The following is a 13,499-nucleotide window of genomic DNA, read 5'->3' on the forward strand; positions in this document are numbered from 1 at the left end:
TATAGGGAATCTAAACCAGATCTGATGAGAACAACAACTTTGAGGGAAATGATCAATCTCACTTGGAAAGCAGTTAAATGAATGAAAAACAGAAAAGAATCATACAATGGCAAAACAATAAAGTAACAGGAATTAGTATATACCTTTCAATAACATTTAATGTAAAGGGCCTAAACTACCAAATGAAAATACATGGACTGGCAGACTGGATCAAAAAACAAAACTCATCTATATAAGAGACACACTTCACCTGTAAACATATACATGAATTGAAAATGAAAGTATAGAAAACGATATGCCAAGCAAGTAGAGCCTCCAAACAAGCAGAAATACCTCTGCTTATGTCAGACAAAGTTGACTCCCAACCAAACCTGGTTAGAAGAGAGAGAAGGCCAGTGTACAATGGTAAAGGGAAAAAGTCACCAAGAAGAGACGAAAACTTCTAAGTATATATGCACTAAACATCAGCATTTCCAATTTCATTAATTCAATACAACTTGTGATATGAAAGGACAGATAAGAGCCAGCCTAATACCTCAGCGGACTAAAGTGTCTGATTAGGCAGTGCTCATCACTGGGGTTCAATCCCTGGAGTGCTGTGCGAGCTCCACACCGGGGGCACAGTGAGACAGAGACAGAGACTGGGCGTGGTGCTGTACACCTTTACTCCCAGTGCTTAGGAGGCTAAAAACAGGAGAATCACTACGAGTTCAATCTGTGTAGTGAGACCCTGTAGACCCTGTACTAAATAAAATAAAATAAAATAAAATAAGAGGGGAATGAAAGAGAAGAAAGGGAGAAAGGAAAGAAGGGAAAAATAAAAGTGAGAAAAGGAAAATATGGAAACAAAGCTTTGTAAATGGGGAGGAAGAGAGGAGTTGAAGGGAGGGTAGGGGAATGGGATAAAAAAAGCTGTATCATGTAAGGTACAAATTCTCTCTGAAGAATATGATATATATTACCAATAAGATCTAATTTAATTTTTTGTGTGTGTGTGTGTGTATTTTAGGGAAGGGTCTAGAGGATGTTCAGGGTCTCACCACTAGATCAGACTCGTAGTAATCTGCCTGTTTACAGCCTTCCAAGAGCTGGGATTACAGGCATGTGTTACTACACCCAGACTGAAATGCCATCCCAGTGTACCCCAGGGGTGCAGGCCCAGGGATTGAACCCCTGACTCCTGGTCCCTGGCCTCTGAGCCTGCTTGCAGGCACTTTAATCTGCTGAACTATTTGGCTGGCCCTTTTAAGATCTAATTTTAAAAAAGAAAACAGCTTCAGAAGGATCATAACCTCACACATATGACAAGTCCACAGCCAGCATCACACAGAACAGGGAAGAGCTAAAAGCATTAATAGAAGAGTGCCCATTCTCACCACACCTGTTTAATATAGTATTTAAATCTTTAGCCACAGAAATCAGGCAACAAAAGAAAATACAAGGATACAAAAAGGAAAGAAAGAAGTCATATTATCACTATTTGTACATTATATGATCTTTGACATAGAAGATCAAAAAAATTCTACCAGAGGACATTTAGATCTGATAAACAAATTTAGTAAGGGCCGGCCAGATAGCTCAGCAGACTAAAGCGCTTGCTTAGGCAGAGCGCATGGCCGGGGTCCAATGCATGCTATGCAGGCCCTGCCCCCGGGGCGAGCTGAGATGGCAATTGAGACTGAGCATGGTGGTGTGTACCTGTAATCTCAGTGCTTGGGAGGCTCAAAACAGGTGAATCACTACAAGTCTGATCTACATAGTGAGACCCTGTAGACCCTGTACTAAATACATTTTTTAAAAACTCAGTAAAGTGGCAGTACAACACACACACGAATAGTATTCCTGTACACCAAAAATGAACTTATCAGAAAGAAATCAAGAAAAGAATTCTATTTTAATAGCTAAATCTTGGAACTAGATTATACATCCATCAGTAGATGAATGGCTAAAGAAAATGTAGTATTTACACACAAAGGAGTACTACTTTGCAAGAGAATGGATGTACTTTGAGACCACAATGTTAAGTGAAGTACATCAGACTCACAAGTTTAAATATCACCTAATTTCTCTTATGTAAAGAAAAATTATAAAGAAACCTAATACATAAAGTACAAAACAAAAAACAGACAATAAGAAAATAAAAGTTATTATAATCCATCACAGAAAACGAATCTGAAAGTATACCGTGATTTAGTATTATTATCTATGTGTTCTATGTTTCTTTGTCCTGCAGGCCTGGCTGTCAATCTGTATTTATGACAGTTAAAGGATTTATATAAATAAATAATCTAATGCTGACCCCAAAAAATGAACTTTTAAAAAGGGATTGCAGGGAAAGAAGAAAAAGAATTGAGATCTTATATACATGTACCAATTCCCCAAAATAAGCGCAACCATAAATACTGTAAATGTGTAGTAATTTTAAAAAAAATTTAAAAGGAGCAAATTTCTTTCTTTTTTTTCTGTATCAGGGATCCAACTTAGGACCTTGTGTATGCCAGTCAGGCACTTACGCCACTGAGCTGTCTCCCTGATCCAAAACTCCTTTTGTATACTAATACTTATTAACCACATTTATACCTTTTGATTTTTTTGAGATAAGTCATTTTTGAAAAAGTTAGATCAAATGAGTCCAGAGAAATATAGAATTACTTGTACTTCACATATTTTCACTTCTATGTATTTACTAAAATCCCTAAAAACAGCATTAATATATGGTACCATATAAGTTTGTTAATACATGCATTCCATTTTCTTTCCCTAGAAAGCAAAATATTTCCACTGGATAATATGCTGTCTAAAAACAGGAAGAACTAAACATACCGTTCTTAGGACAAAGGCAGAATTTCCTGTCACTCTTATTTTTCAGTCTATACTACAATTATGGAGCAAAAATTACTCAAAGAATAAAACTAAACAAGAGCCAAAAGTGAGGAGGAGGAGAAAGAATGTAGGCAAGAGGGCAAGCAGGCCAGAAGATGCACTTTCTGGGAGTCCATGACTGCTGTTCAACTCTGGCCGTCAGTGTAGAAATCAAGCAGTGATGAACACTGACTACGGACACCCTAGAGAAATCACTCCTTTGAGAAAAATTTAAGCTTAAAAATCTTTTGTTAATTCCAAATCTAAGGATTTCTGAAATAAATAAACATTAAATATTGTCAAAAAATAATTAGTTCTTAAAATAAGTCTAGTGAGGTTTTCTTATCTTCGTGGTGAAATTTCACATACAAAGAAAAGAAAAACGTGTTGCTAAAAATAATTTGTGATCGAATACTGAATATCTTCCTGAAGTTAAAACCATATTTTATCTTAATTTATACTTTTTATTCTGATGTGAGTAGCAAAAAATACTAATTTACTATATATAATCCTATTGTCATATAATGCTTCCTTGTAAGAAGTATTTTTAAAGAAAGATACAAACAAAAACAGCTAGATCTTAACACCACACCCCCTTCCACAAGAATGATGTAGTTGTTTTCCAATCCACCTTGCCTCAGGTTATCAAGCTCTGCTGCCAAAAGGACAACCTATGTAAATTCCTGGGTTTCTTCCCTGGCCTGTACAATAAAGTGATGAAAGTGTTTCTAATTTTTTTAAAAATGTTTTTCTTGGGTTTTTGTTGTTTGTCTATTTGTTTGTTTGTATTTTAGGGAATGTCTACAGAGTGTTCAAGGTCTCACTACTAGATCAGAGTCTTAGTCATTCTCCTGTTTACAGCCTCCCAAGAGCTGGGATTACAGGCACATACCACCACGCCCATTCTCAATTGTCTCAGCGCACCCCGGGGACAGGGCCAGCAAGGCAGACCCAGGGATGGAATCCCCAGCCCCTGTGCCTACTTGCAGGCAAAAAAAAAAAAAGGCTTCTCTTGTGAGAAAGACTCATAGGGTGACTGCTAGACTCAGTCTTTTGCACTTACCAGGGAGGAAAAATAAGGATGATGTCCTGGAGTCGTCCACAGAGGTAGCCTGCAGTCTCTCGCGTAAAGAGAACTCTCAGATAGGCTCCTGGTGCAGAGATCATACCTTGGAGAGGGGTAGGGGATGGCGGACCCATTAACTGCTCACACATGGCAACTTGCATGGTGCATTCCTCATGTAGCTCTAGAATTTTCACAATTAATATACCAGATTTTCTACCTAAAAGTTGAAAAAAAGCAAAACAAAAAATGAAGCATAAAAAGACATGGTTCATGTATGAATAAAGTTTAAGTGAACAATTCACAGTCAGATAGCTTTACACCTGCAAAAATGTTCTACAAGTTTTGCAAAATAAAATACTAACTCATACTCACTATAACATCTTTCTTTAATCAAAAAATGCCAGGGCTTGCCAGTTAGCTCAGTTGTTTAAGTTCATGTTTGGGCAAACCCAGTCAGGAACAAGGGACCACGGTTCGATCTCCAGCTCCATATACCATACCATACCATACCCCCTAAAGGCAGCCCGAGCCAGCCAAAAAAAAATCCTTCTCAACTTTAAAAAAAAAAAAAGATGCCCACATACTGCATTTAATATTTGCATGTTAAGCAACATAAAATAGTTTTCTACCATGAAGAAACATGTTTTATGTATATGAAACCTAGGACCCATCTTTTTTCATTTCTTTTAAAATGTACTTAGTACAGGATCTCATCTCACAGCTCAGACTCATGATTCTCCTGTTTTCAGCCTCCCCAGCACTGGGATTACAAGCATGTACCACCATGCCTGGAGCAGGTGGCTGGCTTGGAATGCCTGGGGGTGGGGGTGGGGGTGGGGCCAGCCCAGCATGCCAGTATCGAATCCTGGGACCTGTGCTTGCCTAAGCAGGCGCTTAATCCACTCAGCTATCTAACGGACCCCAGCCCCCCCCCAATTTTATGAAGCATGTTGTTACTCCCAAACTTGAACCCTTTTGGTGACCATGACTAAGGAGTATGGCTCCTCTTGGTCCTTCTTACATGTTCCCTTTTCATAACTGGCTCTAATTCTTTGCTCTGAGATAGATGACAGATAGATGGACGGATGGACAGACGGAAAGACAGAGCTTGCTGCAACTCTTCTAATGATTATAAAGGTTAAAAGTTGAGGGTCTACATGAACTGCTGGGTACTAGAACCCTGGATCTAAATGGGTGGAATTCAATATGGATTCTGTCCCCTTTACAAAGTTGGCCAAACTCTCTAGCACTTCAGTCTAACACTCTTCTCATGTGTGAAGTGAACAGCAAGCCACCTGCTCCAGTGAACATTTTCGAGAATTAAGAGATAAATAAAGGCAAACGTGTATACAGTCTGTAGCCCAGAAGCCACAGCATGACTCAGAAACCATATGCACCAAAAAACCTAAACAAGGACACATCTCTTAATATTACTAGGACCCAACATAAATGAGTAAGATAGTATGTTCATACCAGAAGACACTACACAGCATTTTCATGGTCTGAACCAGACTTGAATATATCAGATGGAGAAATCTCTAAAACAAGAGGGGTTAAACAACATACATACCTTGCAAATAAAAGACAGAAAGTCAGGTATGGTGGTACACCACTATATACCCGGCACTCTGAGAAGCTGAGGTTGGAGGATTACAAATTTCAGTCCAGCCTGGACAACTGTCTCAGAATAATAAATAAATAAAAGGGCCTGGGGATGTAGCTCATCATGAAGACATTGGGTTTAATCCCAATATCAGAAAAAAAAAAAACAAAAATTACAGAAACTAATACAATATTGTTTATGGATACATATGCCACACAAATATGAAGAAGGACACAAGAACAGCCAGAGTAGCTGCTGTCTGTAGACAGAGGACTATGACTTGAGAAGAAAGCCAAGGGATTTCAAATCTATCTGTCATATTGCTTTTATTATAAAAACATGTGAAGTAAACAGTCAAAAGATCAACACATGTTATTAATTCTAGGTAGTACATAAAATTATGCTTTACTCTGTCTTTTTTTTGGGGGGGGAGGGCGGGGGGACTAGGGATTGAACTTAGGCTCTTGCGCTTGCCAGGCAAGCACTTATTCTACTGAGCTATCTCCCTGGCCCCCTACTCTGTCCTTTTTAACAGGATTGTCTTGTTGACAGAAAGTTTAAGTAAATTATATTGTAATTTAAAACAGTAGATAAACCTATGTACAACAGCATTCTAGGCCATAAACAAAAGGTGACAAACACACTAAAAGCACTCCAAACTTTAACTTGTTATGTAGCTTCACTCTCAAGCTGACTCCTTTTTGTTTCTTTATCCTAAGTGGAATACAGTTAAAGTTCCACACAGCTTCTCGATCCTATTCTTCATGTCCAAACCAGCCATATGATGTACTTCAGTAAAGGATTTCTTCCCCACCACCTCGCACAGAGGAACACACTCATACAGATGCCCCACATCAAAATTTTGGGGATGGGTCAGGGGATAGGCAAAAAGAGGATGAAACCACACACACACACACACACACACACACACACACACACACACAATAACAAAGGGGAACCAAAATATCCACAAACTTTGTATATAACTTTTAAAAGAGGACAAAACAGTATTTTTCCAAAGTTGTATATAGTGCATATGCATGAATAAAGCAAGCACTGTTTGCATGTTTAATTACAAAAAAATTATTTAAAAATCTTCAAAGTTAAATTCATTCAGTGAAAGTAACAAAGAATTTAACTTAGTACCTTCCTGATAAGACACTAAGATGAGTTTTTCTACTACTTTACCCAAATGGTTAACAGTGAATAATAAAAACTCATATTTAACATGGTACCAATTTCCTTTGGTTTAGTTTTGTTTACTTCTCTCTCTCTTTTGCTTCATTCACTTTCCACTCAATCCCAAACCTTACTGCCCTTCCTTATCTAGTCCACATGTTGAGTTAGGCCCTATGCTCCCCAGAGCACTGTCCTGAACAACTGCTCCTCTAGGTATGGCCTTGTCTTGCAACTCTGGCAAGGAATAAAATGAGATTAGGGAATCACATAAATCCAATGTTTAGCCACCACTGGTCATTAGGAACAAGGGAATGGAGGTGTGAAAGTAAGTAAGCAAGGGGGCTGAGTAGGAAGTGAACACACAGTTTATCTGCCACATAGATGTATCTATGAATAGAAAAGTAAGTTAGGAAAACAAGGAAGTTATTTCAGTCCATACACTTTTTCCTGGCTGGGATAGGCAGAGAAATCAACAAAGAATTAGGGTCTTAAGAAACAAAGGGAAGGGCCAGGGATATAGCTCAGCAGCATAAGTGCCTGCCTGACAAGTGCAAAGTCCCGAGCTTGATTCCCAGTACCAACAACAACAATAAAAAGAAGCAAAAGGAAAAGTCCTAGACATAGAGGCTGTGGTCGCCACAGGAACACTTTTGGACATATTTTCAGAATTGTTAAGACTTATGCCTGAACTCAGAATCCATCCCCAACACAATGCTGGCCTGTTACCTGCCCTATGTCCTGCCGAAACCAGTTAATACCCAGGTCTCCACAGCCACTTGTGCATTCAAGTACCTGCTGCCCTACTCAAATTCAGGTAGCCCAGCTAAGCTCAGGCTCTTGGTCCCACATACTGCAGTACTTATAAATTCAACTATACCAGCTATACCCAAGCAGCACAAGTCTTCTCTTCAGATATTCATTTATGGGCTGGTGAGATGGCTCAGTGGTCTAAAGCACCTACTTAGAACAAGCTTAGCAAAGCACAGGGACCGCAGTTCAATCCCCCACATGTCAGCCAGCCCCGCCCCCTGGTGGGCTGAGCTGGCCACACACACACACACACACACACACACACACACACAAATATAATTAAAAAAAAAAACAGATAGTCATTTATGCCTTGTGGGATCCACATTAGAAAGCAACACAGATTTCTAGTGGCATTCGTAGGGACTCTTAGGAATTCTTCCAAAACGCAGGCTATTACAGAAATGTGTAAGTAATATTATGGCAGAAATATCTATATACATAAGATGAATCAAACTGTCAGTGACTACAGTTTCTTTGAAGATTGTTACAATAAATTCTAATAGTACTCAAAAAACTAAGAACTCTGCTCAAGAACTGACACAAATGATGTATAAGTAAACAAGTTATTTTATGATGCTGTCATCACTACACCATACACCACAGCTTGCTAAGCTTAGGAAGCAATGACTCAGATCAGCATGTCCACAATATTGAGTAGAGAACAGTACAGTCCTCCTGTCCACCACGCATGGCATCCTCCAGAAGCCTTTGATGAAACTAGCACCGACCTTCCTAGAAGAAAATGAAGCTGTCCACCTTTCTTTTCATCTAGGGGAGAGAAAAGCATGGGGCAGCCAAAGCAAACTATTTGCTAGAGGCATTTTTAATCACACATTTGCAAGAAAGATTGATTTACAGTTAGATGAATGGTACATAAAAGGTCATTTCTAGGCCATTAGGACAATAATTTTCCACAAATGCTGTAAGACTGAGCCAGAATATCACCTCATCCAGGAATTCTTTCCTGAATCACAGCCAGAAGCAATTACATTTCCCTTTCAAATCCTCAAATACATTATCTATATTTATCACTCTATTAAGAGTGACTTCACTTTCAAACTATAGTACTAACTACCCTTAAAAGTACTGCAATCTGGGAGGTAACAACGCACATGGCACAGTGCCTAGCTCAGCATGTGTGCAACACTGGCTGTTGCCGTCATTCTTACTAGTTTTTCAAGGCCTTTCACATTGAGTCTGTTACTGATACACACACACACACACACACACACACACACACACACGCACACACACAGAGTCAACTAGGAAACAGGTAAGGAAGCTATTAGCTTCCCTCTCTGACAGATGAGGAAACTGAAAAATAAAGTAAGCTGCCCACAGGCTTCCTCTTACATTTTTAAGGGGAAAAAAATTAAAATAAAATTTAAAAACAAGATGAGAATAACAATGTGTATTGTTACTTTATGTATTAACAATACACTGTATATTGTTATCCTTAAGTTACTCAGAATGCAAGATAGATATATATCAATATATATCTATCTATATATCAATATATATCCATATCTATATTGATACAGATATATTAATATATATCTATATCTATATATACAAAATTGTCCAAATGTCATTAGCACAAACCTTTCTTTTCAAGGAAGCAAGAGAAATTATATATAACAATCTTAATTATATTTGTTGTTGTTGCTTTTGCCTTCCTTTTTTCCTTTACCCCCTCCCAGTTTCTCTTTCCTTTTGAACAGCTTCTTCCCACTTTACAATATTATACATTTTGGATCTTACTCTTTCAGTTTCTCATATTAAGAAGATAATATGATGTTTACACATGTGTATCTGGTTCCTTTCATTTATGAGTAAGGCTTCAAGTTGCATCCATTTACCTATGTAAGTCTCCAGTTTATCCTTCTTTATGGCTCAGTAATACTCCATTGTATAAAGGGACCACATCTTTTTTTTCCCACTCCTCAGTAGATGGGCATTTGGGTTATTCCCATACCTAGCTATTAAAAATTGTACTACTATAAACATGGATGTATATATATCACTACGATATGATGTTTTTAATTCTTCTGGAAAGACACCCAGAAGGGAACAGCTGGGTCAAATGGGACCTCCAACAGTTTTTGGAGGAACCTTCACACTGATTTCCACAGTGGTTGCACCAGTCCACACTCCCACCAACAGTGGAGCTCCTTTTACCCCACAGTCCCTTCAGAATTTGTTATTAGTGGATTTCTTGGTAATAGCCATTCTTTGTGGAATGAGATGGAAACTCAGTATTGCTTTAATTTGCATTTCTCAAATGATCAGTAATGTGGAGGATTTTTTTTTCCGTATATTTAATTGTTGTTTGTATTTTCTCATCTGAGAAGTATTTATCTCAGGTACCCACTTTTGGATATAGTCTTTAAATTTGGTAGGTGTTATTATATTTTTTAGTTATTGATATGTTCTTGATAATAATCCTTGGTCTAAGGAACAGCTAGCAAACATTTTTTTCACACACAGTGGTTATCTCTTCACTCTTGGTAATTTCTCTTGCTGTTCAAAAGGCTTTTAGTAACAGACCCCAGTTGTTGATTCTTTGTGATAGTTGCTATGCAATTGGGGTTTCATTCAAAAAATTTTTGCCTAAACCAATGTCTTCAAGAGTTTTACCTGTAGTATCTTCCAGTAGAGTTAATGTTTCTGTCTTAATATTTGGATCTTCGATCCATTTCAAATTTAGTTTAGTGCATGGTCAAAGATACGCGTACAATTTTCATCTTCAGCATGTGCAGTCAGTCTTTCTGGCACCATTTATTAAGGAGGCTCTCTTTCTCCCAGTGAAGGTGTTTGGCTCCTTCGTCAAGGATAAGGTAGCTAAGTATATCTGGAGTAGTTTCTTCATCTTCTAATCTGTTCCACCGACCTTGAGGTGTTTTGTTTGTTTGTTTTCCCAGTATAGGCTGTTTTTATCACAGTGGTATGGTATAACTTCAAGTCAAGAATTGTGATAATCCCTGCCTTGCCTTTGTTGCTCAGAATTGCCTTTTCCAGTCTAGGCTTCTTTAGGTTCTAAATGAATTTTAGGACTGTTTTTTCTAATTTTTTTTTTTTTTGAACCGGGGATTGAATTCAGGCCCTTGCACTTGCCACGGAAGCGCTTATTCCACTGAGCCATCTCCCTGGCCCTGTTTTCTCTAATTCTGTGAGGTATACTGAGATATGTTGAAATTTTGATCCAAACTGCATTAAATATGCACAACAGTTTTGGAAGTTGGCCATTTTCACTATATTAGTTCTTCCTACCCCAAAGCAAGGAATATCATTCCATTTTTTTGATAGCCTCTCCAATCTCCTTTTTCAGAGTACTGTAGTTTTGTATACACAGGTCTTTTACTTCCTTTATTAGACTGATCCCTAAGTATTTCAACTTTTTTGAGTGATACTGTTAAAAGGTGTGGTTTCCCTAATTTCTCCCTTGGTCAATTAATTATTTGTATACAGGAGTGCTATTAATTTTTGAGTGTTGACTTTGTATCCAGTTAAGCTAATATTAAATCTAGCAGTTTTTAGTGGAATTTTTGGGGTCTTCTATGTATAGTACCATGCCATCTGCAAATAATGTTAGCCTAACTTCTTCCTCTCTTATTGTTACTCCTTTTCTTTCTTTTTCATGTCTAATCACTTTGGGTAAAGTTTCCAAGACTATGTTAAATAACAGTGGAGAGAGTGGTATCTCTTTGTCTCATTCCTGATTTTACAGTGAAAATTCAGTTCAGTTTTTGTCCATTTAGTATGATGTTGGCTGCTGTGTTATAGATGGCTTTTGTCAGATTGAGATAAAGACCATTTATTCTAATTTTCTGTAGGGGTTTTTATCATGAATGGGTGCTGCACTTTGTGGTTTTGTTTTATGGTTTAAGCTTTATGGTTTTGGTCCTTGGTTCTGTTAACATGGTGTATTATATTTATTGATTTACATTTGTTGAACCATCTTTGCATTTGCAGGATGAATACCAATTGATCATGGTTTGCCAGTATCTTAATGAGAATTTTTGCATCTATATTCATTAGGGAAATTGACCTGTAGTCCTTTTTCTTAGTTGGGGACTGAACTTGGGAGTACTGCTTCCCTTTTAGATTCATTAAAGAGTTTGAGAAGTAGCGGTACTAGGTCTTCTCAAATTTTTTTTTTTTTTTTCAGAACTGGGCATTGAACTCAGGCCCTTGCACTTGCCAGGGAAGTCCTTATTCCACTGAGCCATCTCCCTGGCCCTCTAAATTTCTTATAGAATTCATCAGTGAATCTTCCAGGACCTGGGCTTTTCTTTGTGGATAGGGTTTTAATTACATTTTTAGTTTCACTGATTGATATTGATATATTGAGGATTTTTATATCTTCTTGATTCAGCTTTGGGAATTCATGTGTACCTAGGAATTGGTCCACTTATTGTGCACTTTTATTATAACACAAGTTCTAAAAGTAGGTATAGATGATCTTCTGGATTTCTTTAGGATCCACTGTTATTTCACTCTTTTCATTCTCCATTGTGTGAATTTGAATCTTTTCTTTCCCTGTTTTTTTTTTTTAAAGGCTGGCTAAGGGTTTGTCAATTTAATTGTTCAAATACCCAACTCTTTGATTCATTGATTCTTTATACTGTTTTCCTGGTATGGAATGCATTAATTTCTGCTCTAACATTTGTAATTTCTTCCCTTGTACAAGCATTTGGCTTAATCTGCTCTTTTTTTCCTAGAAATTTGAGGCTTACCATTAATTTATTTATACTTGCCATTTTCCTGATATGAATATTCACTGCCATGAATATCCCTCTTAGGACTTTCACTGTATCCCATACGTTCTGGTATTATCATGTAATTATAGAAACTGTCCTAATTTCTTCTTCAGTTTCATCTGTAATCCACTGTTTTTCAGGAGGGTACCACTTAATTTCCATGTATTTACGAAGTTCTTCTGGTTTCTTTGGCCAGTGATTTCCAACGACATTGCACTATGGTCTGAAAATATCCCTGGATGATTCCAATACCTTTACATTTACTTAAGCATGTTCTATGAAATACTATGTGGTCTATGTCAAAAAACATCTGGGGTACAGCTGAGAAGAATGTGTATTCTGATGTTGTGGGGTGGCACACTCAATAGACATCTACTAAGTCCATTCATTCAAAAGTTTGGTTCAGCTCTAATATATCATTGCTGATTTTTTTTTTTTTTTTTGGCTAGTTGATCTTTTTTTGACAGTAGGGAATTGAGATTTCAATACAATTATATTATTTGATTTTTCATGTCTGTTAATATTTGCTTTATATAGTTGGTGCACTGGTATTGTATATATATTTATGATTGTTCTCTCTTCCTCTTGGATTGTTCCCTTTACAGGGACAGAGTGACCTTCATTGTCTCTCATCTGTCTTGACTTGAAATCTACTTTGTCTTATCAATAGAATAGTTTCTCCTGCTTTTTCTGATTTCTTATCACATGGAGTATTATTTTTCCATCCTTTGACTTTTAGCTTCTCAATTTGGTTTTTAATTAAATGTGTTTCTTGTGCCACGGATATAGCTCAGTAGTATAAGCACCCACCTGTCAAACACAAGGTACCGAGTTTGATCCCTGATATTGCAAAATAAATAAATAAATACATGAATAAAACAATGATTTTTAAAATGTGTTTGTATAGACCCAGAGCGCAGGCCCAGCATGGAACCCTACAGCAGAACTCCCTGCAAAGAGGCTAGAGGCAAGACCCACCCAGCTGATTGAGGAGCAAAACATCTTGCCAGAGAGACACAAAGGGTTCAGCTCTAACACCTGCAGCAGAAAGAAGTGGAGCACACCAGCCAGACCCAAGCAACACCCACCTGGAGGAATCCGAACTTCATAGATCCAGACCTGGTGCTAAGGTAATAACTCTATCCAAGCTCTTCACCAAAGGTCAGAAGATAGCGGTATACAAAATGACAAAGAGAAGGAACAAAATGCAGTCTCAGGC

The 13,499-nt window shown here is 37.7% G+C and overlaps 1 protein-coding gene across 1 annotated transcript in view; it reads right to left on the minus strand.

Moving 5' to 3' along the window:
• Spidr (scaffolding protein involved in DNA repair) overlaps positions 1-13,499 on the minus strand; it is a 380,505-nt gene that overhangs the window by 295,149 nt on the left and 71,857 nt on the right. The window contains exon 4 of the mRNA XM_023717681.1: positions 3,926-4,145. Coding sequence (XP_023573449.1) covers positions 3,926-4,145 — 220 coding nt within the window. The remainder of the gene's footprint in view (positions 1-3,925; positions 4,146-13,499) is intronic.

This window comes from Octodon degus, unplaced genomic scaffold (assembly GCF_000260255.1).
Source record: "Octodon degus isolate 3935 unplaced genomic scaffold, OctDeg1.0 scaffold00054, whole genome shotgun sequence".
NCBI classification, from domain to species: Eukaryota; Metazoa; Chordata; class Mammalia; order Rodentia; family Octodontidae; genus Octodon; species Octodon degus.